This window comes from Hypanus sabinus, chromosome 16 (genome assembly GCF_030144855.1).
Source record: "Hypanus sabinus isolate sHypSab1 chromosome 16, sHypSab1.hap1, whole genome shotgun sequence".
Classification (NCBI taxonomy): Eukaryota; Metazoa; Chordata; class Chondrichthyes; order Myliobatiformes; family Dasyatidae; genus Hypanus; species Hypanus sabinus.
Window position 1 is genome coordinate 83,584,223 of NC_082721.1, and position 24,122 is coordinate 83,608,344.

General features: G+C 42.2%; 1 protein-coding gene and 1 long non-coding RNA gene across 3 annotated transcripts in view; one reads left to right on the forward strand and one right to left on the reverse strand.

Annotated features, from left to right (window-relative positions):
- The window catches only part of LOC132406522 (uncharacterized), a 33,723-nt gene extending 16,838 nt beyond the window's left edge, over nucleotides 1-16,885 (forward strand). The window contains exons 2-3 of the long non-coding RNA XR_009516188.1: nucleotides 8,763-8,827; nucleotides 16,788-16,885. This is a non-coding gene — a long non-coding RNA (uncharacterized LOC132406522). The remainder of the gene's footprint in view (nucleotides 1-8,762; nucleotides 8,828-16,787) is intronic.
- fdx2 (ferredoxin 2) lies at nucleotides 624-22,758 on the reverse strand. 2 transcript variants are annotated; one of them, XM_059992309.1, is made up of 5 exons: nucleotides 20,894-21,273; nucleotides 16,900-16,951; nucleotides 13,835-13,941; nucleotides 4,947-5,034; nucleotides 624-1,688 (listed from the first exon to the last, which is right to left on the reverse strand). In XM_059992309.1, exons 1-5 carry the CDS (start codon nucleotides 21,075-21,077, stop codon nucleotides 1,532-1,534), a joined length of 588 nt encoding a protein of 195 aa, XP_059848292.1. In that variant the 5' UTR covers nucleotides 21,078-21,273; the 3' UTR covers nucleotides 624-1,531. The 2 variants fall into 2 exon arrangements, with proteins under 2 accessions (XP_059848292.1, XP_059848293.1); XM_059992310.1 differs by lacking the exon at nucleotides 624-1,688 and adding an exon at nucleotides 1,698-3,424 and having other exon boundaries at nucleotides 20,894-22,758.
- Between the last annotated feature and the right edge of the window lie 1,364 nt (nucleotides 22,759-24,122).

Here is a 24,122-nt window from a genome sequence, read left to right on the forward strand (position 1 = left end):
AACTGATCACAGTTTCCACTGCTGTGCCGCTGACGTAGAGAGGTATGTATTGTGCAAGTTCTCCCTAAGTCAATAACCAGCTCCTTTGCCTTGTTGACATTAAGGAAGAGGTTATTTGCCTGTCACCGGGCCTTGAGCTTTTCCATCTCCTCTCTATGGGATGTCTCACTCATTGTTGTTGATGAGCCCCACCACTGTGGTATCATCGGCAAACTTGACAATACAACTGCTCAGGGTGTATGGCTGTGCAGTCATGTGTGAGAAGATTAACAGTGGTAGGCTCAAGCTGCAGCCTGGGGGGCAGGAGAGCAGGTTGCAAGTTCCTCAAACCTTACCCAGAAGGTGTCACTGACAATTCATAACTACCCATTGCAGCTAAATTAGCCAAAGACCTCGGGCCCATTTTAGCTTTGTTCCACAGTTTGATGCGGGCTGCTATTCTTTGTTCCGCTCACAATTATTCCAACTCTACATAACGTGTGATGATACCAGGTCCACATTTCAAATGCTTTTCTTTACCAATCAATGACTTTGGTGGTGGATGGCAAAGACTGGTTTTAGCCTTGGCGAGATTCAAGGACAGGCATGTTTCACATGAGTGACAACATGACTCGACATTTATTGTTGATACTTTTAATTCCTGCAAAGTGATTCATAACATAATGCGCACAATTCCCAATGTTTAAGATCCCGCCACGTCCACAAACATACAAAAATAATACAACTCAGAATAACAGGAACAGATCACAACATTGCAATGAGTTACTGCAGCCGATATTTAAAGTAACCGACGTGACTATCGAATTGCAGCAGTCTAGACGTTGACCGTGTTGATCGAACACTAAGAAGAAGATGAGCCTGTACTTGTGCAGTTTTGGTTACACAAAATGCCCAAGACAAGGCACTGGCCGACAGAGAGAGATGTGCACGAGTGTAAAGGTTATTCACAAAGCCGTATCGATAAAACATTAGGCAGGGCATACTAAAATATAACTGGTTCAAAAATATTTTAATACGCAGTGTTAACTTGTTTTACTAGTCTCACAGGTAGAAATAAGAGAGAAATAAGAGAAATAAGAAACCGTCTCAGGGGAGTCGTCCAAAAATACAACAGGTAAAAAATATAAGTGAGGTGAATATTGATAAAAGTTGTGCGTTCCACAGCTGTTTAACAGAATGATCAATACACAGGACACAAACACTAGGCGGACCACGAAAAGGCGAAAAAGGGAAGAGAGAAAGTGAAAAACACATGGCAAAGGCAAACAAAAATGACCGCATGTACCATTCCGTTCAAATCTCATCATCCATTGAGCAAAGGCACGTCAACAAGGTAAAGCAGAGACCAACGAGAGGAGTGCACCCCTCCCTGAGGTAGCTTGTCTTCTACCTTCTCTCCAGGCCAAATTCTCCACTGGCTTCTGATGTCCACTCACTCCGGTGTAGAGGTGGTGGCACTGTCTATCATCTCATTGTGCGTTGGAAGCATCGCTGGGATGAGCTGGCACACAGTGCCCTGGTCACCCAGCCATCAGTGGGGTTTGGGCACATGCCCATCCACATAGAAGTTCCTGGTGATTTTAGGCAGGGTTAACTCCATGCCTTCCAGTTCTTTGGTGAGGATGATTTGACATCCCAGCCGGGAGTTGAGCTGTAGGACAGGTGCCATGTCCAGCATGTCTTCCTCCCTGGAAACAAACACATTAATTTCAATGTCTTTCCTCTTTGCAAACTCTGGTGCATATGTCAAACTGTCACAAATTATCTGTGACCATATTTTGGAGGCATTTTGCCGTAACTTCCTCCCCTCTGAGAAACTGACCGATTCATCACCACATTTTAATTACATTCTTCCTGCAGAATTCTTTGTGTCTTCGTCTCTTCCCATCACCCTTGCAACTCTAGCTCAACCCCACTAACAAGCCTTCCACCAAGGATACCGGTCACCACCCCTCCTTTCCTGGAAGGGAGCCCGATGATACAAAAACCTGAAGGTCTTGCTCCTGCATCATTTCTTTAGGCACGTGTTAAGCTATATTATCTTCCTATCTCTAGCCTCACTAGCGCGTGGCATGGGTAGCAATCCCGAGATCACCATCCTGGAGGGTTTATCCTTTAACCTAGCAATCAACTCCCTGAACTCACTTTACAGGACCTCGCCACCATTCCTGTCTATGTTATTGATACCAAAGAGGATCACAACCTTTGGCTGTTCAGCTTTTGCCCTTAAGAATGCTATAGATCCTGGTCCTGACACCTGGAGGAATGTTCTCATCCACAGAAGATCCTGCACGTTCCCCTAATCAATTCATACTGGAAGTATAACTCAGAGGAACTCGATCTCGTTTCTTTGTACTGAAAGCAAAGAGGATGCACTAGGCAGTAGTGATGTTTTCTTGCTTTAGCAGAAACACACACCAGCTTTGATTTACCTCCAAATTATTTTAAATTGAGCTTATGTTCTCCATTACTGGTAAATCAACTTATTGTCAAATAACTCTTTCCCAGCTTTTCGATCACAAGATACAGGAGCAGAATTAACCCTTCCAGCCCATCAGGCCTGCTCTGCCATTGAAACAAAACTTATTTTCTTTACAACCTCATTCTCCCATCAACTCCCTCATGAATTAAGAACTCATCAATCTCTGTCTTAAATACACACAATGGCTTGGCCTCCACAGCCCTCAGTGGCAATGAATTCAACAGATTCTCCACTCTCAGGCTGAAGAAATTCCTCTTCACCTCAGTTTTAAAGGGACGTTCACTTGATTCTGAGTCTGTGCCCTCAGTTCCTAGACCCTGCTACTAACGGAAACATCTTCCCCACATCCACTCTATCCAGGCCTTTTAGTATGTACATGTCTCCTTCACTACTGTTAATCAACATGTTTATTGATCAGATTAAACTTTATCGTTGTTGTGCCGAGTACAGATACAAAGCCAGTGAAATGAACTAGCATCTAACCAGAAATGCAAAAGAATAGTGTTATTTACAAAATAATTGTGAATAAAAAGTAAGTGCCACAGCACACAAATTTAAAAGTACTGAGACAGTCCAATATGGGAGCAATACTGCTTAGCGCTGTGATGTGAGGTTCAGCAGGGTCACAGACTCAGGGAAGAAGCTCTTCCTGAGCCTGCTGGTGCGGGAGCGGAGGATCCTGTAGTGCCTACCGGATGGGAGGAGAGTAAAAAGTCCATGGTTAGGGTGAGATGCACCCTTGATAATGCTTTTCGCCCTGCCCAGGCAGTGTTTATGGTAGACGTTCTCAAAGGTGGGCAATTAGGTGCCGATAATCCGCTGGGCAGTTTTCACCACCTGCTGGAGTGCTTTGCGGTCCGATACGGGACAATTGCCATACCACATTGAGATGCAGTTGGTGAATATGCTCTCAATGGTACAGCGTTAAAGTCCATCAGTATCCTGGAACAGAGGTGAAGTGATTACATTATTATTAATCACTGTTTGCCTGCTTTTATTATAACTAAATTAATTTGATCAAGGTGTAAAGATGATAGTGGCACAAAGAAAGTGGAAGACCAAAACCATTTTCCCAGATGGAAATAGCCAATATGAGAGGACATAACTTTAACCATAACCATATAACAATTACAGCTGGGAAACAGGCCACCTCGGCCCTTCTAGTCCGTCCCGATGCTTACACTCACCTAGTCCCACCGACTTGCACTCAGCCCATAACCCTCCATTCCTTTCCTGGCCATATACCTATCCAATTTTACTTTAAATGACAATATCGAACCTGCCTCTACCACTTCTACTGGAAGCTCATTCCACACAGCTACCACTCTCTGAGTAAAGAAATTCCCCCTCATGTTACCCTTAAACTTTTGCCCCCTAACTCTCAAATCATGTCCTCTTGTTTGAATCTCTCCTACTCTCAATGGAAAAAGCCTATCCACGTCAACTCGATCTATCCCCCAAATTATTTTAAATACCTCTATCAAGTCCCCACTCAACCTTCTACGCTCCAGAGAATAAAGACCTAACTTGTTCAAACGGATTATTGTTTAATACGAGGGGTTTCCAACCTGGGGTCCATGGCATAAAAAAGGCTGGGGAACCCTTAGTTTTGGGGAAAGTATGGGGGGGGGTTGGCAGGGGTAGGTTCTTTTAAAAATTACAGAGAGTAATGTGTGCATGCATTGCACTGTGCTGGGTGATGGTGGAAGCAGAATCTTAGATAGGCATATGGATGAAAGAGAAAAAAGGGGTTTTATGTTCAAGGTTCTAATTATAAATACAGCATGTGAATGAGGCCATTAACACAACTGCACATTAACCATTAATGAGGCTATTAACATAACTGAAGTGACTCAGCACGCCACCCTGGGCTTTAGCCAGCCCGCGTGTGCTCTGCCACTCTTAACTTGTGTTCAGGAAGTAACTTTCAGTTAGCCAGATCACAGCCGAAAGAACTCACCAGGATCAGGGAGAGTTCATTATCAGAGGCATTCAAATATCGCTTCTTAACCAGATCTAAGGTGTTAGAATTGGCTTTATAATTTTATATCAGCTCCCTTCCTGTGTAATACATTTTGATTTTTAGTGGAGCTTGAACCACACAATCAGGCTGTGTGGGTGACACTTAATCACTGGGAAGCTGTGGGATCACAAAACTAGCATCAAAGCTAGTGGTAGAGGGTGTCATTACCCCCACACACTGTAAACACAAGAGGTTCTGCAGATGCTGGAAACCCAGAGTAACACTCAACAAAAATGCTGGAGGAATTCAGCAACATCTATGGAGACAAATAAAGAACCATTTTTTCTGGCCTCTTTATTCCCCTCCATAGATACTGCAAATATTGCACTGATTCTAGTGGTGAAGACTTAAAAAAAAAATGGAAGCTGTAATACCTCACATCGTGAATTAGGAAATTAGTGTGTCTGAGCTGCGGAGTGTAGATAAACAATTTTTTTTTACCTTTCAACTGGTTCAGGGAGTTTATCGAAATGCTCTTCATCTACATAGACGTGGCAAGTAGAACATGCCAATGAAGCTTCACAAGCACCTTAAGAGGGAAAACAAATGGCACATTACACTGGCTCCCTTCTTTTCCTTACACGCCTGTCACCTCCATCTGGGTCCCCTTCTCCCTTGGTTCACTGTCCTCTCTAATCAGGTTCCTTCTTCTTCAGCCCTTGACCTCTTCCACCTATCACCTCCCAGCTTTTTACTTTAAGCCCCTCCCCCACCCACCTACCCTCCCTCTCACCTATCAGCTGCCAGCTTTACTCCTCCTCTACCTCTGCCTTCTTCCCCCTTCTCCCTGAAGTCCTGATGAAAGGTCTCAGCCCAAAATAACAACTGTCCCGTTGCACTCACACCCATCATTATGAAGTGTTTCGAAAGGCTCGTCATGAGATACATAAAGACCCTGCTGCCCCCCTCACTGGACCCCCTGCAGTTTGCGTACCGTCCCAACCGCTCAACAGACGATGCCATCACCACCACCCTCCACCTGGCCCTAACCCACCTGGGCAAAAAAGACACGTACGTTTGAATGCTGTTCATAGACTTCAGTTCAGCATTCAACACAATCATTCCTCAGCACCTGATTGGAAAGCTGAAACTGCTGTGCCTGAACACCTCCCTCTGCAACTGGATCCTAGACTTCCTGACTGGGAGACCTCAGTCAGTCCGGATCAGGAGCAGCATCTCCAACACCATCACACTGAGCATGGGGGCTCCCCAGGGCTGCGTGCTCAGTCCATTGCTATTCACTCTGCTGACCCATGACTGTGCTGCAACACACAGCTCGAATCACATCATCAAGTTCGCTGATGACACGACTGTGGTGGGTCTCATCAGCAAGAACGAGTCAGCATACAGAGAGAAGGTGCAGCGGCTAACGGACTCGTTTAATGTTCGGTAGAGGGAGACAGAGATGACTTTGTCTCAATTTTTTTTTTGATTACTTAGGTAGACGGAGTTCGTATCTGAATCTATGCTTTTCTTGGGGCTTGCATCGATTGATATCGACTTGTTTCTGGGCTTTGTAGCTTGGGTGGGTGTTTTTTTCTTTTTTTAATCCCCATTATGGAATCCTGGCACATACACTAATTATTTTTATTGTGTTTATCTCCACCACTTTCAACTGCCCTATCCTGACATGCGTCTAACTACTCTTATTAGATACAAAGTTTCATGATAATATCTAAACAGTTAAATGTTTTAACTTGGAATCATCCTATTAAGTGCAAGAAAGCATTTAAAGTTATAAACCGATTCCAGCCTGATATAATCTTTGCTCAAGAGACATGTATAAGGTTATGTGATAAAAATATATTTTATTAAATTTTGGAGGGGTCCTCAGTTTCATGGGAAACTCCCAAAGTAAAACTAGAGGTGTCTCTATTTTTATTGATTTCAATATCCCTTTTAATCAGGAGGATATTATAGCTGATATTAATGGTAGATTTTTGATTGTTAAAGGAATAATTTGTAATAGGAAAATGGTTTTGGTTAATATTTATGGACCAAATGTTGATGACTCCCTCATTTTTTAAAGCTGTTTTTGCTCTACTACCTGATCTAAATGAATATATGTTATTAATAGGTGGTGATTTTAATACTTGTTTAAATCCTTTAATGGATAAGTCATCATCCAAACATCAACTCCCTAATAGTTCTGCATCACTTATTAATTCCTTTTTAATTGATTATGGTTTAATTGAGATCTGGAGGCATATGCACCCTAGTGATAGAGAATACTCTTTTTTTCCTCATATGTTCATAATAAATATTCGAGAATCGACTATCTTATAGTCGACCCTCAACTTTTATTTAACGTTCAGAAATGTGAGTATGATGCGATTGCTATCTCTGATCATGCTCCTTTAAACTTAATATTTGAACTGATAGATGTTGTTTCTACCAGAGCATTTATTACGAAGTTCAGAATTTGTTGAGTTCATTGAAACTCAGATAAAAGAGTTTTCTCTCTTTAATAATACAGGAAACATCTCAAAGTTAGTAATTTGAGATACATAATTTTATACTTTCAGGGATAAAAATAATAAGCTCTTAGCTTCCCAATTAGGAGCAGCTAGAGCTAAAAGACAAATTTTAAAGATTCATAAAAATAATGGAGATATAGCAAGTAACCATGAGGATATTAATAATACTTTTCAAGATTTTTTTACTTTGATCTTTATAGATCTCAATTTCCTGCAGATTCCTCCAAAATGAAGGCTTTTTTTTTTACATAAGATTACATTTCCACAAATTTCCGTTGAAGATCAACAGATGCTTGATGCTCCAATTACTGAGCATGAAATTCAGAAAGCTATTTTATCAATGCAATCAGGCAAAGCTCCTGGACTTGATGGTTATTCGGTGGGATTTTACAAATAATTTGAAAGATTTGAAAGATACTTTCTCCATATCTTTTGTAAATATTTCATGAATCCTTTGAGAAGGGTAATTTACCTTCTTTTTATGAAGCATCTATTTCCTTAATTCTTAAAAAAGATAACAATCCTGTTGAATGTTCGTCATATAGACCTATTTCGCTATTAAATGTGGATGCAAAAATTCTCTCTAAAATAATGGCTAATTGGAAAATATTTGACTAAAATCATCTCTATGCATCAAACGGGTTTTATTAAAGGCCGTTACTCTTTCTCTAATGTTTGGAGATTGATAAACATTATATATTCACCATTATCTAAGCAACCTCAATGTGTTATCTCTCTCGATGCAGAAAGGCATTTGATAAGAGTTGAGTGGCCATATTTGTTTAACGTATTAGAAAAATTTGGTTTTGGTAATAATTTTAATAGATGGATTCAAATGATTTATAAGAACCCTATTGCCACGGTCATTACTAATAATTACAGGTCTTTATTTTCACTTCTCATGGTACTAGACAGGGATGTCCATTAAGCCCTTTATTATTTAATCTTCTATTGGATCCTTTAGCTATAACATTACATGAAGCTAAAAATATTCATGGTATCTCTATGAATGGAACCATACATAAGATTTCTCTTTATGCAGATGATCTTTTGATTTTTATTTTGAATCTTGAGGAATCAATTCCTAATCTTTTGGAAACTCAAAGATGTTGGTAAATTCTCACCACATTCTACAGAGGATGTATTGAGAGCATCCTGAGCAGCTGCATCACTGCCCAGTTCGGGAATTGCATCGCTCGGATCGCAAGACCCTGCAGTGGATAGTGAGGTCAGCTAAGATCATCGGGGTCTCTCTTCCCGCTATTACAAACATTTACACCACACGCTGCACCCACAAAGCTAACAGCATTGTGAAGGACCCCACACACCCCTCATACAAACTCTTCTCCCTCTTGCCATCCGGCAAAAGGTACCAAAGCATTCGGGCTCTCACGACCAGACTGTGCAACGGTTTCTTCCCCCAAGCCATCAGACTCCTCAATACCCAGAGTCTAGACTGACATCTACATCATTTATTATTATATTGTAATTTGTCCTCTACTGTGCCTTTTGTCTTGTTTATTAATTATTGTACTGCCCTGCACTGTTTTGTGCACTTTATGTAGTCCTGTGCAGGTCTGTAGTCCAGTGTAGTTTTTATGTTATTTTTACATAGTCTAGTCTAGCCTTGTGCTGTCTCACATAGTCTAGTGTAGTTTTGTGTTGCTTCATGTAGCACCAGGGTCCTGGAGGAACGTTGTTTCATTTTTACTGTGTATTGTACCAGCAGTTTATGGTCGAGATGACAATAAGCTTGACTTGACTGTATTTCTCTCTATAGGTGCAGCCTGACTTGCTGAATTCCTCCAGATTGTCTCTCTCTCTCTCACACACACACGATTACTGGTGACTAGTTACAGGCAGTACATTAATTGAAAAGATTTATCAGCGGGCGGACATTCAGTTCACGGTGAGAAGCAGCACCCGCTGCCAAATCCTGAACTGGCATGATTATAGGACATCTGAGTAACATTACACTGGGTTGCAGATCAAATCTGCTATCTCCACAGCAGCATTTTTAGCGGTCTCAAGCTCATCTTGTGAGGTCATGAGAGACAATGTATTTAACCATATAACCATATAACAATCACAGCACGGAGACAGGCCATCTCGGCCCTTCTAGTCCGTGCCGAACTCTTAATCTCACCTAGTCCCACCTACCCGCACTCAGCCCATAACCCTCCACTCCTTTCCTGTCCATATACCTATCCAATTTTACTTTAAATGACACAACTGAACTGGCCTCTACTACTTCTACAGGAAGCTCATTCCACACAGCTATCACTCTCTGAGTAAAGAAATACCCCCCTCGTGTTTCCCTTAAACTTCTGCCCACTAACTCTCAAATCATGTCCTCTCGTTTCAATCTCCCCTACTCTCAATGGAAACAGCCTATTCATGTCAACTCTATTTATCCCTCTCAAAATTTTAAATACCTCGATCAAATCCCCCCTCAACCTTCTACGCTCCAATGAATAGAGACCTAACTTGTTCAACCTTTCTCTGTAACTTAAGTGCTGAAACCCAGGTAACATCCTAGTAAATCGTCTCTGCACTCTCTCTAATTTATTTATATCTTTCCTATAATTCGGTGACCAGAACTGCACACAATATTCTAAATTTGGCCTTACCAATGCCTTGTACAATTTTAACATTAAATCCCAACTTCTGTACTCAATGCTTTGATATATAAAGGCCAGCGTTCCAAAAGCCTTCTTCATCACCCTATCTACCTGAGACTCCACCTTCAGGGAACTATGCACTGTTATTCCTAGATCTCTCTGTTCCTCTGCATTCCTCAATGCCCTACCATTTACCCTGTATGTTCTATTTGGATTATTCCCACCAAAATGTAGAACCTCACACTTCTCAGCATTAAACTCCATCTGCCAACGTTCAGCCCATTCTTCTAACTGGCATAAATCTCCCTGCAAGCTTTGAAAACCCACCTCATTATCCACAACACCTCCTACCTTAGTATCATCGGCATACTTACTAATCCAATTTACCACCCCATCATCCAGATCATTTATGTATATTACAAACAACATTGGGCCCAAAACAGATCCCTGAGGCACCCCGCTGGTCACCGGCCTCCATCCCGATAAACAATTATCCACCACTACTCTTTGGCATCTCCCATCTAGCCACTGTTGAATCCATTTTATTACTCCAGCATTAATACCTAACGACTGAACCTTCTTAACTAACCTTCCATGTGGAACTTTGTCAAAGGCTTTGCTGAAGTCCATATAGACTACATCCACTGCCTTACCCTCGTCAACATTCCTCGTAACTTCTTCAAAAAATTCAATAAGGTTTGTCAAACATGACCTTCCACGCACAAATCCATGCTGTCTACTCCTAATCAGATCCTGTCTATCCAGATAATTATTAATACTATCTCTAAGAATACTTTCCATTAATTTACCCACCACTGATGTTAAACTGACAGGTCTATAATTGCTAGGCTTACTTCTAGAACCCTTTTTAAACAATGGAACCACATGAGCAATACACCAATCCTCTGGCACAATCCCCGTTTCTAATGACATCTTAAAGATCTCCGTCAGAGCTCCTGCTATCTCTACACAAACTTCCCTCAAGGTCCTGGGGAATATCCTATCAGGACCCAGAGATTTATCCACTTTTAAATTTCTTAAAAGCGCCAGTACTTTCACCTCTTTAATTGTCATAGGTTCCATAACTTCCTTACTTGTTTCCCACACCTTACACAATTCAATATCCTTCTCCTTAGTGAATACCGAAGAGAAGAAATCGTTCAAAATCTCTCCCATCTCCCTTGGCTCCACACATAGCTGACCACTCTGATTCTCTAAGGGGCCAATTTTATCCCTCACTATCCTCTTGCTTTTAATATAACTGTAGAAACCTTTCGGATTTACTTTCACCTTATTTGCCAAACCAACCTCGTATCTTCTTTTAGCTTTTCTAATCTCTTTCTTAAGATTCCTTTTACATTCTTTATATTCCTCGAGCAATTCCTTTACTCCATGCTGCCTATATCTATTGTAGACATCCCTCTTTTTCCGAACCAAATTTCTAATATCCCTTGAAAACCATGGTGCTTTCAAACCTTTAACCTTTCCTTTCAACCTAACAGGAACATAAAGATTCTGTACCCTCATAATTTCACCCTTAAATGACCTCCATTTCTCTATTACATCCTTCCCATAAAAAAACTTGACCCAATCCACTCTCTCTAAATCCCTTCGCATCTCTTCAAAGTTAGCCTTTCTCCAATCAAAAATCTCAACTCTAGGTCCTGTCCTGTCCTTCTCCATAATTATATTGAAGCTAATGCTTCCAGAGGATAACAGGGCACATCTGCCAGCAGGACAAGTTAGACTGTACTTTCCTCACAGGGAGGGACAACATCGACCCTCACACCAGAATTTAGAGGAACGAGAGATTACAAGAATCCCGTGGAGTATTTCATCTCCCTGTGAAGGAAAAGGGTGATCTCGGCATCCTGTCCATATACCCCTCAAAGTTGCTGCGCAAGCTGATAAGAATGTGTATGGTGTATTGACCTTGATTAGTACATGAACAATGTGGTAATGTTGCAGCTCTATAAAACTCAGGTTAGACCACACTTGGGAGTATTGCATTCAGTTCTGATCACCTCATTACAGAAGGATATGGAAGCTTTAGAGAGCACAGGGAGATTTACCAGGATGCTGCTTGGATTAGCGGGCATGGCTTATGAGGACAGGTTGTGTGAGCTAGGGCTTTTCTCTTTGGAGTGGAGATGGATAAGAGGTGACAAGATGATAAGAGGGATAAACAGAGCAGAGCCTTTTTGCCCAATGGCTAACACCAGGCGGCATAATTTTAAGGTGATTTGGGGAACGTACGGGGAGATGTCTGAAGTAGGTTTCTTTTACACAGAATGACGGACATGCACTGATGCATTAATGGCATTTAACAGACTCTTAGAAAGGTACATGGATTAAAAGAAAAATGTAGGGCTATGTGGGAGGGAAGGGTTAGGTGGATATTCAAGTCAGTTTAATGGGCTGCAAGGCTTGTACTGTTCTATGCTGTGTTAAACCAACCCTTGTTGTGGAACCACATTTCATATAAATTGCCTGCACATAACTGTTTAATAACTACTTCCATTGGGTAAGCGTGGGGAAATTCGGGAGAAAAGATCTGATAATGCTTTTAGCCAAGTGTGAAAGAATTTGAGTAAAGAAAGTATATTGAAGATTAGTAACACTAGAGATTCTGCAGATGCTGGAAATGCAGAGCAACACACACAAAATGCTGGAGGAACTCAGCAGGCCAGGGACCATCAATAGAAATGAATAAACAGTCGACTTTTGAGTCAAGACCCTTCTTTGGTTTTGTGGCAAAGTTTGCGGATGATACGCAGATAGGTGGAGGGGTAGGTAGTGCTGAGGAAGCAACAAGATTGCCGCAGGACTTAGACGAATTGGAAGAATGAGCAAAAAATGTGGAAGATGGAACACAGCATTGGGAAATGTAGGATAATGCATTTTGGAAAAAGGAACAATAGTGCGGACTATTATCTAAATGGGGGAGAAGGTTCAAACATCAGGGGTGCAGAGGGACGTAAGAGTCCTCATGCCAACTTCCAGAAGGCAAATGCAATGTTGGTATTGATTTCAAGGGGAAGAGAATATAAAAGCGAGGAGTTAATGCTGATGCTTTATAAGACACTACTCAGGCCACACTGGGAATATTGTCAAGTTTTGGGCCCCATATCTCAGAAAGGAGTTTTTTTTAAGCTAGAGAGTGGTGAATCTGTGGAATGTTCTGCCACAGACTGCAGTGCAGGCGAAGTCCGTGGGTATATTTAAAGCAGAAGTTGATAGTTTCCTGACCAGTCAGGGCATCAAAGGATACGGCAACAAGGCAGGTGTATGGGATTGCCTGAGATTCAGGGATCTGCCATGATGGAATGGCAGAGCAGACTCAATGGACTGAATGGCCTAATTCTGCTCTGTCTTATAGTCTTCAGGATCGGAAAGGAAGGGGGAAGCAGCCAGAATAAGAAGGTGGAGGGAGGGGAAGAAGTAAAAGCTAAAAAAGGAGATTGGTAAAGTCAAATAGTTGGCAAAGAAAGCATGAAGCAGGGAGGTGATAGGTAGAAAAGGTAAAGGGCTGGAGAAGAAGGAATCTGAAAGGAGAGGTGAGTGGACCATGGAAGAAGGTGAAGGAGGAGAGGCACCAGGGAGAGGTGGTAGGCAGGTGAGGAGAAGAGGAGAGGTGAGAGGGCAGCCAGAGTGGGGAATGAAAGAAGAGTGAAAGGGGAAGAGGAAAAATTACTGTAAGCTAGAAAGATCGATCTTCATGCCATCAGGTTGGAGGCTACCTAGAGAGAGTGACTCTTTCAATCTGAGAGGTGCCTCATCGTAGCAGTAGAGGAGGCCATGGACTGACATGTTGAAATGGGAATTGGAATTAAAACGATTGAGAATCCCGTTTTTCGCCAAGGTGCTTAGCAAAGTGGTCACCCAATGTGCACACCAAATTGAGACTTCACTGAGACTATCATCTGAAGTTCAGTGGGAGGCATTCTCACCAAAGTAAGGAGCTCAAGTCACACTCCAGAGACTTTTCGAAAAGGGGGCTGACTAACCCAGGGCAGGGCTCTTGAGTTTCTTTTTGGATAGATTTTGAAGCAGAGGTCTATCCTTTCCCACTCAGGTAGTGACAAAAGATCCCCCATCATTATTAGAAGAGTTCAGTCTGGTTCCCTGAGCAATATTCCCCCCTCAACCAATATTACCAGGTCAATGTATCCACTTCTTTGAAGAAACTGCACAAGTTAAGAATTTAAACTTTTCTCCAATAAATACTTGCCTTCCAGATCAATCCCGTGATTTTGTGCTAAGTAGAGGATATTGTCTCCTACTTTCCCCCTCACAGGTACTCTCCGCCCCGATCGGTCGATGAAAGTTACATTTACTCTGAAAGAAGGAGGAACATGGCCTGTAATATCAATATTTATTCATGGTTAAAGTTAACTCATGAGGTGCCACAGAAACGTTGAAAATTACATTTACTCTGAAAGAAGGAGGAACATGGCCTGTAATATCAATATTTATTCACGGTTAAAGTTAACTCATGAGGTGCCACGGAAACGTTGCAGTTGTCACGACACTATCTCAGCTCAGGGCGGCAAAGTTCAATTCCTACCTTTCTGAAAGAAGTTTGTACATTTATATATCTGCCTTTTAAAGTTAACACTTGTCACTTTTCTCCTGAAGATGAATTCCTAATTGGTGGCAGATTCCACGAGTTTCATCAAGTGCCTGGGATCGTGGCTATGGCTGTGACAAACGCTTTCTCTCAGAAGTCACTTCCACAGCCACTTGTCCGCACTGCAAGCTCACAGAAAGTTAGAAACCAGTTTACGTTCCATACCATGCAGCCTGATGTCCAGCTGCATCACGGCCTGGTACGGAAACACCAATGCCTTTGAACACAAAATCCTACAAAAGGTAGGGGATTCAGCCCAGTACAGCACGGGTAAAGGCCTCCAAACCACTGAGCACACCTATATGAAACATTGCTGTAGGAAAGCAACATCCTCATCAAAGGACCTCACCACCCGGATCATGCTCCTTTCTCATTGCTGCCATCAGGTAGAAAGTACAAGAACCTGAGGACTCGCACCACCAGGTTAAGGAACAGTTAATACCCCGCAACCATCCGGTTCCTGAACAAAGGGGGCTAATTACACTCACTTGCCCATCCATTGAGATGTTCCTACAACCAATGATCTCAATTTAGGGGCTCTTTATCTTGTTACTTATTGCTATTCATTTATATTTGAATTTGCAGAGTTTGTTGCCCATTGGTTCTGTTCAGTTATTGTTCTATGGATTTGCGAAATATGCCCGCAGGAAAATGAATCTCAGGGTTGTGCATGGTGACATACAGTTGAAAAAAGTTTGTGAAGCCTTTGCAACTACCTGGTTTTCTGCATTAATTACTCATAAAATGTGGTCTGGATTGTCATCTGTCACAATCTGCCTAAACTAACAACACACAAACAATTGTACTTCTTCTCGTCAATACTGAGTACACTGTTTAAACAATCACAGCCTAGGTTCAAAAAAGTATGTGAACCCTTGTATTTAATAACTGGTAGAATCTCCTTTAGCAACAAAAACCTCCATCAAATGTTTCCTGCAGGGGCTGATCAGACTTGCAGAATGGCAAGGGGCAGTTTTAAATCATCCCTCCATTCAAAGTTGTTTCAGTTCAACAATATTTCTGGGTTACCTTGCATGAACAGGCACAGCATCTCAATTGGGTTATGGTCTGGACTCTGACTTGGCCATTCCAAAACATGATTTTTCATCTTTTTAAACCAATCTGTTGTTGATTTACTCGTGTTTCAGATTATTGTCTTGTTGCATCATCCAACTTCTATTATGACATACCACTACCCTGACATTCTTCTGTAAAATATCTTAATACAAATTGGAATCTATTGTTCTCTCAAGCTGTCGAGGCCCTGAGGCAGCAAAGCAGCCCCAAACCATGATGCTCCTTCCATCATGCTTCACAGTTGGAATGAGGTTTTGGTGTTGGTGTGCAGTGCCCTTTTCCCTCCAAACGTCGTGGTGTGCATTTCTGTCAAAAAGTTCAACTTTGATCTCATCTGTCCACAGAACATTGTCCCAGAAGCATTGTGGAACATCCAGGTGGTCTTTTGCAAACTTGAGATATGCAGCAATTATTTTTTGGAGAGCAGTGGTTTTCTCTGTGGTGTCCTTCCACGAACACCATTCTTGTTCAGTGTTTTACTCGTAGCAGACACATGAACAGATACCTTAGCAAGTTCTAGAGATTTCTGCAGGGCTTTTGCTGTCACCTCCTTTAGCATTGCACGTTGTGTTCTTGGTGTGATCTTTGCAGGATGCCCACTCCTAAGGAGAGTAGCAACAGTACTGTATTTCCTCTGTTTGCAGACCATTTCTCTTGGACTGATGAACACTCAGGTCTTTAGAATTGTTTTTGTAGCCCTTTCCAATTTCATGCATCTCTACAATTTTTCTTCTAAGGTCCTCTGAAAGTTGTTCTGAGGCATAGTGCAAGTAAACAGTTCTTTCTTGAGAAGTAACCTGCCCTTGTGCATCTTTTTTAATAGGGCAGGGCACCTCTACAATCCACACCTCCAATCTCAGCTCATTGATTTGAACACCTGACTCCAAAAAAAATTTGTACAAAGCATTAACCCAGAGGTTCACATACTTTTTTGAACCTAGACTGTGATTGTTAAATGGTGTGCTCAGTATTGATGAGAAGAAGTGCAATTGAGTGTTATTAGTTTAGGCAGATTGTGTTTATCTATTATTGTGACATAGATGATGATCAGACCAGATGGCTAACATGAGGGGGCATGGAAATGGTTACTGAGGGGATGTCAGGGTAGGTTTTTCACACAGAGAGTGGTGGGTGCGTGGAATGCACTTCCAGAAGCAGTGGTGGAAGCGGATACAACAGCGTCTTTTAAGAGCCTCTTGGATAGATACATGGAGCTGAAAAATAGAGGGCTATACACTAGGGAAATTCCAGGCAGTGTCTAGAGTAGATTACATGGTCGGCACAACATTGTGGGCCGAAGGACCTGTAAGGTGCTGTGAATTTCTATGCTTACATTTTATGAGTAATTAATGCAAAAAAAAACCAGGTAATTGCAAAGAATTCACCAACTTTTCCTTGCAACTGTATATAGATTCTGATAATAAAGTTTACTTTAGTGTGACTTCACCACTGGGAATTATGATGAGTTCATCATTAGTCTGCAGATCTACATTACAAGGAAGTGCACAACCCAGCATGATGCAGCACATTCAGGAGGAAGGACAAGGAACTGAACTGATGGCACTCCAATGCTGGGCTTTTGTACTTACACATCTGCTGAACTCTCTGGTTTCTGATCTGAATCCTCACGCTGACAGACATCTGGAAACAAACAAGAGGGGTCAATGTGTTTAAGTCAAGACTACACAATGTCACACTGACGTTGCCCATCTGCCAGTTCACAAGCAGATTGGGAAAGCAAGTAAACCTCAGGTGAATGGCTTACTTCTATAGTATAGCTGAGTAAATTAAAATCGGGATATTTAATCTATTTCAACCCATAAGAACAGCTTCAGCCTCTCATCTTATTAGTCCACAATGTAAGGTAACATATTAACTAAATACAGAGAGACAGCTCACATTCTCCCATGAAGCTAACACATTTAAATTTAATTAATCAAACAAGTCTGAAATGAGAAAATAATATCAGTACAGTACATACAACCAGTAAACTACTAAAAAAAAATGGATCAGCATCCTATGGCAATAAAATCTGCAATCCTTAGCCGATCAGTGTGTAGACCCTTTATCTACCACTGAAAAGAGTCAAGCTTAGTAGTTCAGGTCAAAGACCCTTCATCAGGGGTAGAAATAACGGTATTGCTCTATTGAGAGCTAGGATGGACCCAGAGGATTCCTTCTGTGTCATAACAAATCTGAAATATATCAATTCTGAAAGGGATTTGATTGATCCAAAATTAAATCCAAAAGTTTCAGATGCCGAGAATCTGAAACTAATTTTAAAAAAACAGTGCCAGCGAATGCAATAGGTTTCTCTGAGTGCTCTGCTTTTTTTCCACAGTAAGATGTATGGTCCGTAGCCGTTTGTCCCATGATTACCCTAGGGTTAAATCGGGAGTTACTGGGCGGCACAGCGCCAAGGGCCAGAAGGGCTATTCTGCGCTGTACCTCAGTAAATAAGTAAAATACCCAACTGGTCAGGCAACATCTATGGAAAGCAATTTGTGATTGGTGTTTGGAAATTATTTGGAAGAAAGCTAATGGCATGCTGGCCTTTATAACAAGAGGAATTGAGCATAGGAGTAAAGAGGTCCTTCTGCAGCTGTACAGGGCCCTGGTGAGACCCCACCTGGAGTATTGTGTGCAGTTTTGGTCTCCAAATTCGAGGAAGGACATTCTTGCTATTGAGGGAGTGCAGCATAGGTTCACAAGTTTAATTCCTGGAATGGTGGGACTGTCATATGTTGAAAGATTGGAGCGACTGGGCTTGTATACACTGGAATTTAGAAGGATGAGAGGGGATCTGATTAAAACATAAGATTATTAAGGGATTTGACACACTGGAGGCAGGAAGCATGTTCCCGCTGATGGGTGAGTCCAGAACTAGAGGCCACAATTTAAGAATAAAGGGTAGGCCATTTAAAACAGAGATGCAGAAAAACTTTTTCACCCAGAGAGTGGTGAATTTATGGAATGCTCTGCCCCAGAAGGCAGTGGAGGCCAATTCTCAGATGCTTTCAAGAGAGAGTTAGATAGAGCTCTTATAGATAGCAGGGTCAAGGGATATGGGGAGAGGGCAGGAACGAGGTACTGATTGTGTATGATCAGCCATGATCGCAGTGAATGGTGGTGCTGTCTAGAAGGGTCGAATGGCCTACTCCTGCACCTACTATCTATTTTGTATTGTAACTCAGAGGACATGTTGACAATGAAAAGTAGTCATTTTTAAAATGACTGAAAGATATTTTTAAATAATAAGTAGTGCTGATATCACTAAAAGGAACCTTCTGAATAATATCCAGGGGAGATCTAACTAAAAAAGCAATACGGAGAGAAAAAATCAGGTATGAGCTCAGTCTAGCCAGGTATATAAAAGGGGATAGCAAAAGCTTTTTTAGCTATGTGAAGAGAAAGAAGATAGTTAAGAACAATGTTGGCCCCTTGAAGAATGAATTGCGAGAAATTGTTATGGGAAACAGAGAAATGGCAACAGAATTTAATGCGTACTTTAGATCTGTCTTCACCAGGGAGGACACAAGCAATCTCCCAGATGTATGGATGGGCCAGGGTCATAAGATATCAGAGGAACTGAGACAGATTGACACTAGGAAAGAAACTGTGATGAGTAGACTGGTAGGACTGAAGGCTAATAAATCCCCGGGTCCAGATGGTCTGCATCCGAGGGTTCTAAAAGAGGTGGCTCAGGAAATTGCGGATGCATTGGTAATCATTTTCCAATGTTCCTTAGATTCAGGATCAGTTCCTGAAGATTGGAGAGTGGCTAATGTTATCCCACTTTTCAAGAAGGGAGGGAAGGAGAAAACGGAGAACTATCCTAACGTCAGTCGTGGGGAAGATGCTTGAGTCCATTATTAAGGACGAAATAGTGGCACATCTAGATGGCAGAAATAGGATTAGGCCGAGCCAGCATGGATTTACCAAGGGCAAATCATGCTTGACTAATCTGTTGGAGTTTTTTGAGGGTGTAACATGGATGTTAGACGAGGGTAAGCCAGTGGATGTAGTGTACCTAGATTTTCAGAAGGCATTCGATAAGGTGCCACATAGGAGATTGGTGAGTAAAGTCAGAGCTCATGGCATTGGGGGCAGGGTTTCAACATGGATAGAAAACTGGTTGGCAGATAGAAAGCAAAGGGTAGCAGTGAATGGGTGTTTCTCTGACTGGCTGGAGGTGACTAGTGGGGTACCACAGGGCTCTGTATTGGGACCACAGCTCTTTACGATTTATGTCAACGATTTAGATGAGGGCATTGAAAACTATATCAGCAAGTTTGCTGACGATACTAAACTGGGTGGCAGTGTGACATACGAAGAGGATGTTAGGAGAATACAGGGAGACTTGGATAGGCTGGGTGAGTGGGCAGATACTTGGCAGATGTCATTCAATGTGAATAAATGTGAAGTTATCCACTTTGAAAGCAGGAACAAGAGGGCAGAGTATTGTCTGAATGGTGTAGAGTTAGGTAAGGGAGAAATGCAAAGAGACCTAGGAGTCCTAGTTCACCAGTCAATGAAGGTGAATGAGCAAGTGCAACAGGCAGTGAAGAGGGCAAATGGAATGTTGGCCTTTGTTACAAGGGGTATTGAGTACAAGAGCAAGGATGTCCTTTTGCATTTGTACAGGGCCCTGGTGAGACCACACCTGGAATATTGTGTACAGTTTTGGTCTCCAGGTTTGAGGAAGGACATTCTGGCAATTGAGGAAGTGCAGCGTAGATTCACTAGGTCGATTCCTGGGATGGCAGGGCTGTCTTACGCAGAGAGATTGGAGAGATTGGGCTTGTACACGCTGGAATTGAGGAGATTGAGAGGGGATCTGATTGAAACGTTTAAGATAATTAAAGGATTTGATAGGATTGAGGCAGGAAATATGTTCCAGATGTTGGGAGAGTCCAGTACCAGAGGGCATGGATTGAGAATAAGAGGTCAGTTATTTAAAACAGAGTTGAGGAAAAACTTCTTCTCCCAGAGAGTTGTGGGGGTCTGGAATGCACTGCCTCGGAAGACGGTGGAGGCCAATTCTCTGGATGCTTTCAAGAAGGAGCTAGATAGATATCTGATGTATAGGGGAATCAAGGGATATGGGGACAAGGCAGGGACTGGGTATTGATAGTGAATGATCAGCCATGATCTCAGAATGGCGGAGCAGACTCGAGGGGCCGAATGGTCTACTTCTGCACCTATTGTCTATTGTCTATCTGGCTCTGTATGGATTCTGCCAAGTTATTAATTTGTGCATGCATATGTTTTAAAAAGCAGTACAGTAACAGTAACCGGGCAGGCAGTCAGAAGTGCATTCCAGGGGAAATCCAGATTTAGTTGATGGAGGTCAGACAGGGTCGGAGTCAGCAATGCTGTGCAAATCATAGAGATGGACCTCACAATATCAATGATAAGCATTCTGAAGACCACCTCAGTCAAATATGACACTAATAATCTGTTCAGTCTATCTTCCACTCAGGGATACTACAATGAACATCCTTCCCTCCCCTCCCAGCTCCCGCTACTTCTCCGCCGGCCACCGCTCTTTTCCCCCCCGGTCTGAGAGGGGTAAGTGCCCACCTGTATGGTCCGCCTTTCCGTGGAACTCACTCAGCTGGAGGTGGAAGGCTTGATGTAGAGCCAAGCAGAACCGCGACTCCGGCCGCTGGGACGAGCACCAACGGGCGGCCCTCACAGCCATTCCGAGGCACCGCCGAACCCCGATGGCCGCCGCCATGCCAGCTCCACCACGTGATCGTCTCATAACGTCGGCTCTGCCCTCTTAAAGGGAAGGAGATGACCGGTTTTTAAAGGGGAGGTCCCTTTTGGCAGTCTCTCGGGCTGAGGATAACTTGTTTCCACGCAAGTCCTGACTAGAAGATGCCTGCATGTCAATTGTGTTCATACGAGGTCACTAAATACGGAGATCTTGCTCCAACAAAATTAGACAGCACTCTCCTACAATGATTTAACGTAAAGTGGTGCTAGAAAGTTTGTGAACCCTGTAGAATTTTCTCTATTTCCGCATATGACCTAAAACATGATCTCGCAAACCAGATAAAGAGAAACCAATTAAATAAATAACAAATATTATGATTGTTCATTTATTTATTGAGGAAAATCATTCAATATTACATGTATCTTTTGAAAGAAGTATGTAAACCTCCGGGGTAATGCCTTCTACAAAAGCTATTTGGAATCAGGTGTTCCAATCCATGAGGTGAGATTGGAAGTGTGGGTTGTAGAGGTGCCCTGCCCTATAAAAAGACGAACAATGGTTACTGACTTGAGCCTGCTCTTCTTCTCCAGAAAGATTTATTTATCTGCACCATACCTCGATCGAAACAACCTTCAGAGGACATTAGAAGAAGAATTGTACAAGTGCTTAGAACTGAAAAAGGCTACAAAAGCATTTCTAAATACCCGAGTGTTCATCGGTCCACAGAAATAGAAATTGTCTAGAAATGGAGGAAATTTAGTACTGTTGCTACTCTCCCTAGGAGTGGGCATCCTGGAAAGATCACACCACGATCACAACGTGCAATACTGAAGGAGGTGATTAAGAACCCAAGGGTAACAGCAAGAAACCTGCAGAAATCTCTAGAATTTGCTAAAGTATCTGTTCATGTCTCCACTGTAAGAAAAACAATGAACATAAATGGTGTTCATGGAAGGACACCACAGCTCCCCAAGTCTCAAGTTTGCAAAAAACCACGACAATGCTTCTGGGACAATGTTCTGTGGACAGATGAGACAATTTTAACTTTTTGACAGAAATGCACACCACTATGTTCAGAGGAAAAAGGGCACTGCACACCAACACCAAAACCTCATCCCAACTGTGAAGCATGATGGAAGGAGGATTATGCTTTGGATCTGCTTTGCTGCCTCAGGGCCTGGACAGCTTGCAGTTGTTGAGGGAACAATTAATTCAAATTTGTATCAAGATATTTTACAGGAAAATGTCAGCCTAGCAGTCGGTTACCTGAAGTTTAATAGAAGTTGGATTATGCAATAAGACAATGATACGAAACACAAGAGTAAATCAACACCAAAATGATTTTGAGTAGAAGAAAATTATTGTTTTGGAATGGCCAGGTCAGAGTCCAGACCTTAACCCACTTGCCATGCCATGGCATGACCCAAAAGGGGTTGTTCATGCAAGGTATCCCAGAAATATTGATGAACTGAAACAGTGTTGTATAGAGGAATGGTCTAAAATTCCTTCTCGCCGTCGTGCCAGTCTGATCACAAGAAACATTTGGTAGAGGTTATTGCTACTGAAGGAGGTTCTACCAGTTATTAAATTCACACTTTTTCCAGCTTGGGCTGTGAATGATTAAACACTACGTTCAATAAAGAAATAAAAAGTACAATAGTTTGTATGTTATTAGCTTAGGCAGATTGTGTTTGTCTATAATTGTGGCTTAGGTGAAGATTAGACCATATTGAGTAATTACTTAATTTACTTTGTCACCTAACAATTGATACTAGAGCATACAATCATCATAGCGATATTTGATTCTGCGCTTCGCGCTCCCTGAAGTACAAATTGAATTAGATATAATAAAAATTTAAATTATAAATCATAATTAGAAAATAGAAAAGGAAAAGTAAGGTAGTGCAAGTCAGGTCCAGATATTTGGAAGATACTGCCCAGATCCGGGGTCAGGATCTGTTCAGCAGTCGGAAAGAAGCTGTTCCCAAATCTGGCCATACGAATCTTCAAGCTCCTGAACCTTCTCCCGGAGGGAAGAGGGACAAAATGTGTGTTGGCTGGGTGGGTCGTGTCCTTGATTATCCTGGCAGCACTGCTCCGACAGCATGCGGTGTAAAGTGAGTCCAAGAATGGAAGATTGGTTTGTGTGATGTGCTGGTCTATGTTCATGATCTACTGCAGCTTCTTCCAGTCTTGGACAGAACAACTTCCATGCCAGGTTGTGATGCACCCTAGAAGAATGCTTTCTACAGTGCATCTATAAAAATTAGTGAGTGTTTTAGGGGACAGACCAAATTTCTTCAGCTTTCTCAGGAAGCAAAGGCGCTGGTGGGCCTTCTTGGCAGTGGACTCTGCTTGGTTAGACCAAGTCAGGTCATTTGTGATATTCACCCCGAGGAACTTAAAGCTTAACTAATGCAGAAAACCAGGCAATTGCAAAGAGTTCACAAACCTTTTCTTGCAACTACACATCTACAGTAGTTAGTCAAAATTTTAGATGATGCACTGAGTAACAGCACACATGGCGCTGCCGTTTTCTTTGCAATTGCACGTGCTAGGTCCAGGACAGCTCCTCTGAAATACTGACACTCAGGAATTTAAAGTTGCTAACCCTCTCCTGAAATCCAGCGAGCTTAAAGATCTCAGTGAATGTATCAGCCAGTGAATTAGCATAGGCTTTCAGTATATGTTCAAGTATCTCATCTGGTCCAGATGCTTTCCATGGATTCACCCTCGTGAATTCTGCCTGCACATCAGCTTCAGAGACTACTATCACAGGGTCTTTGGGGGATGTGGGGACTCACAATGGTTTCTCCATGTTCTAACAGTCAAAGCGAGGATAGAAGACATTGAGCTCATTCAGAAGCAAAATTCTGCTGTTTCCCATATCAGTTGATACGAGGTGATAACATTCAAGCCCTGGAATAAAGCAGGGATCAAATTCTGAAAATGGGGCTTGCCACTCAGGATTCAAATAGGAATTTCTTTACCAAAAGGGTGGTATGATCTAAGATGGCTGTAAAGGTTCTGCCACTGAATTGTTGAGCTTGTTCTGAAATAACTGCACATCCCATCCACCAAGGCTAACTG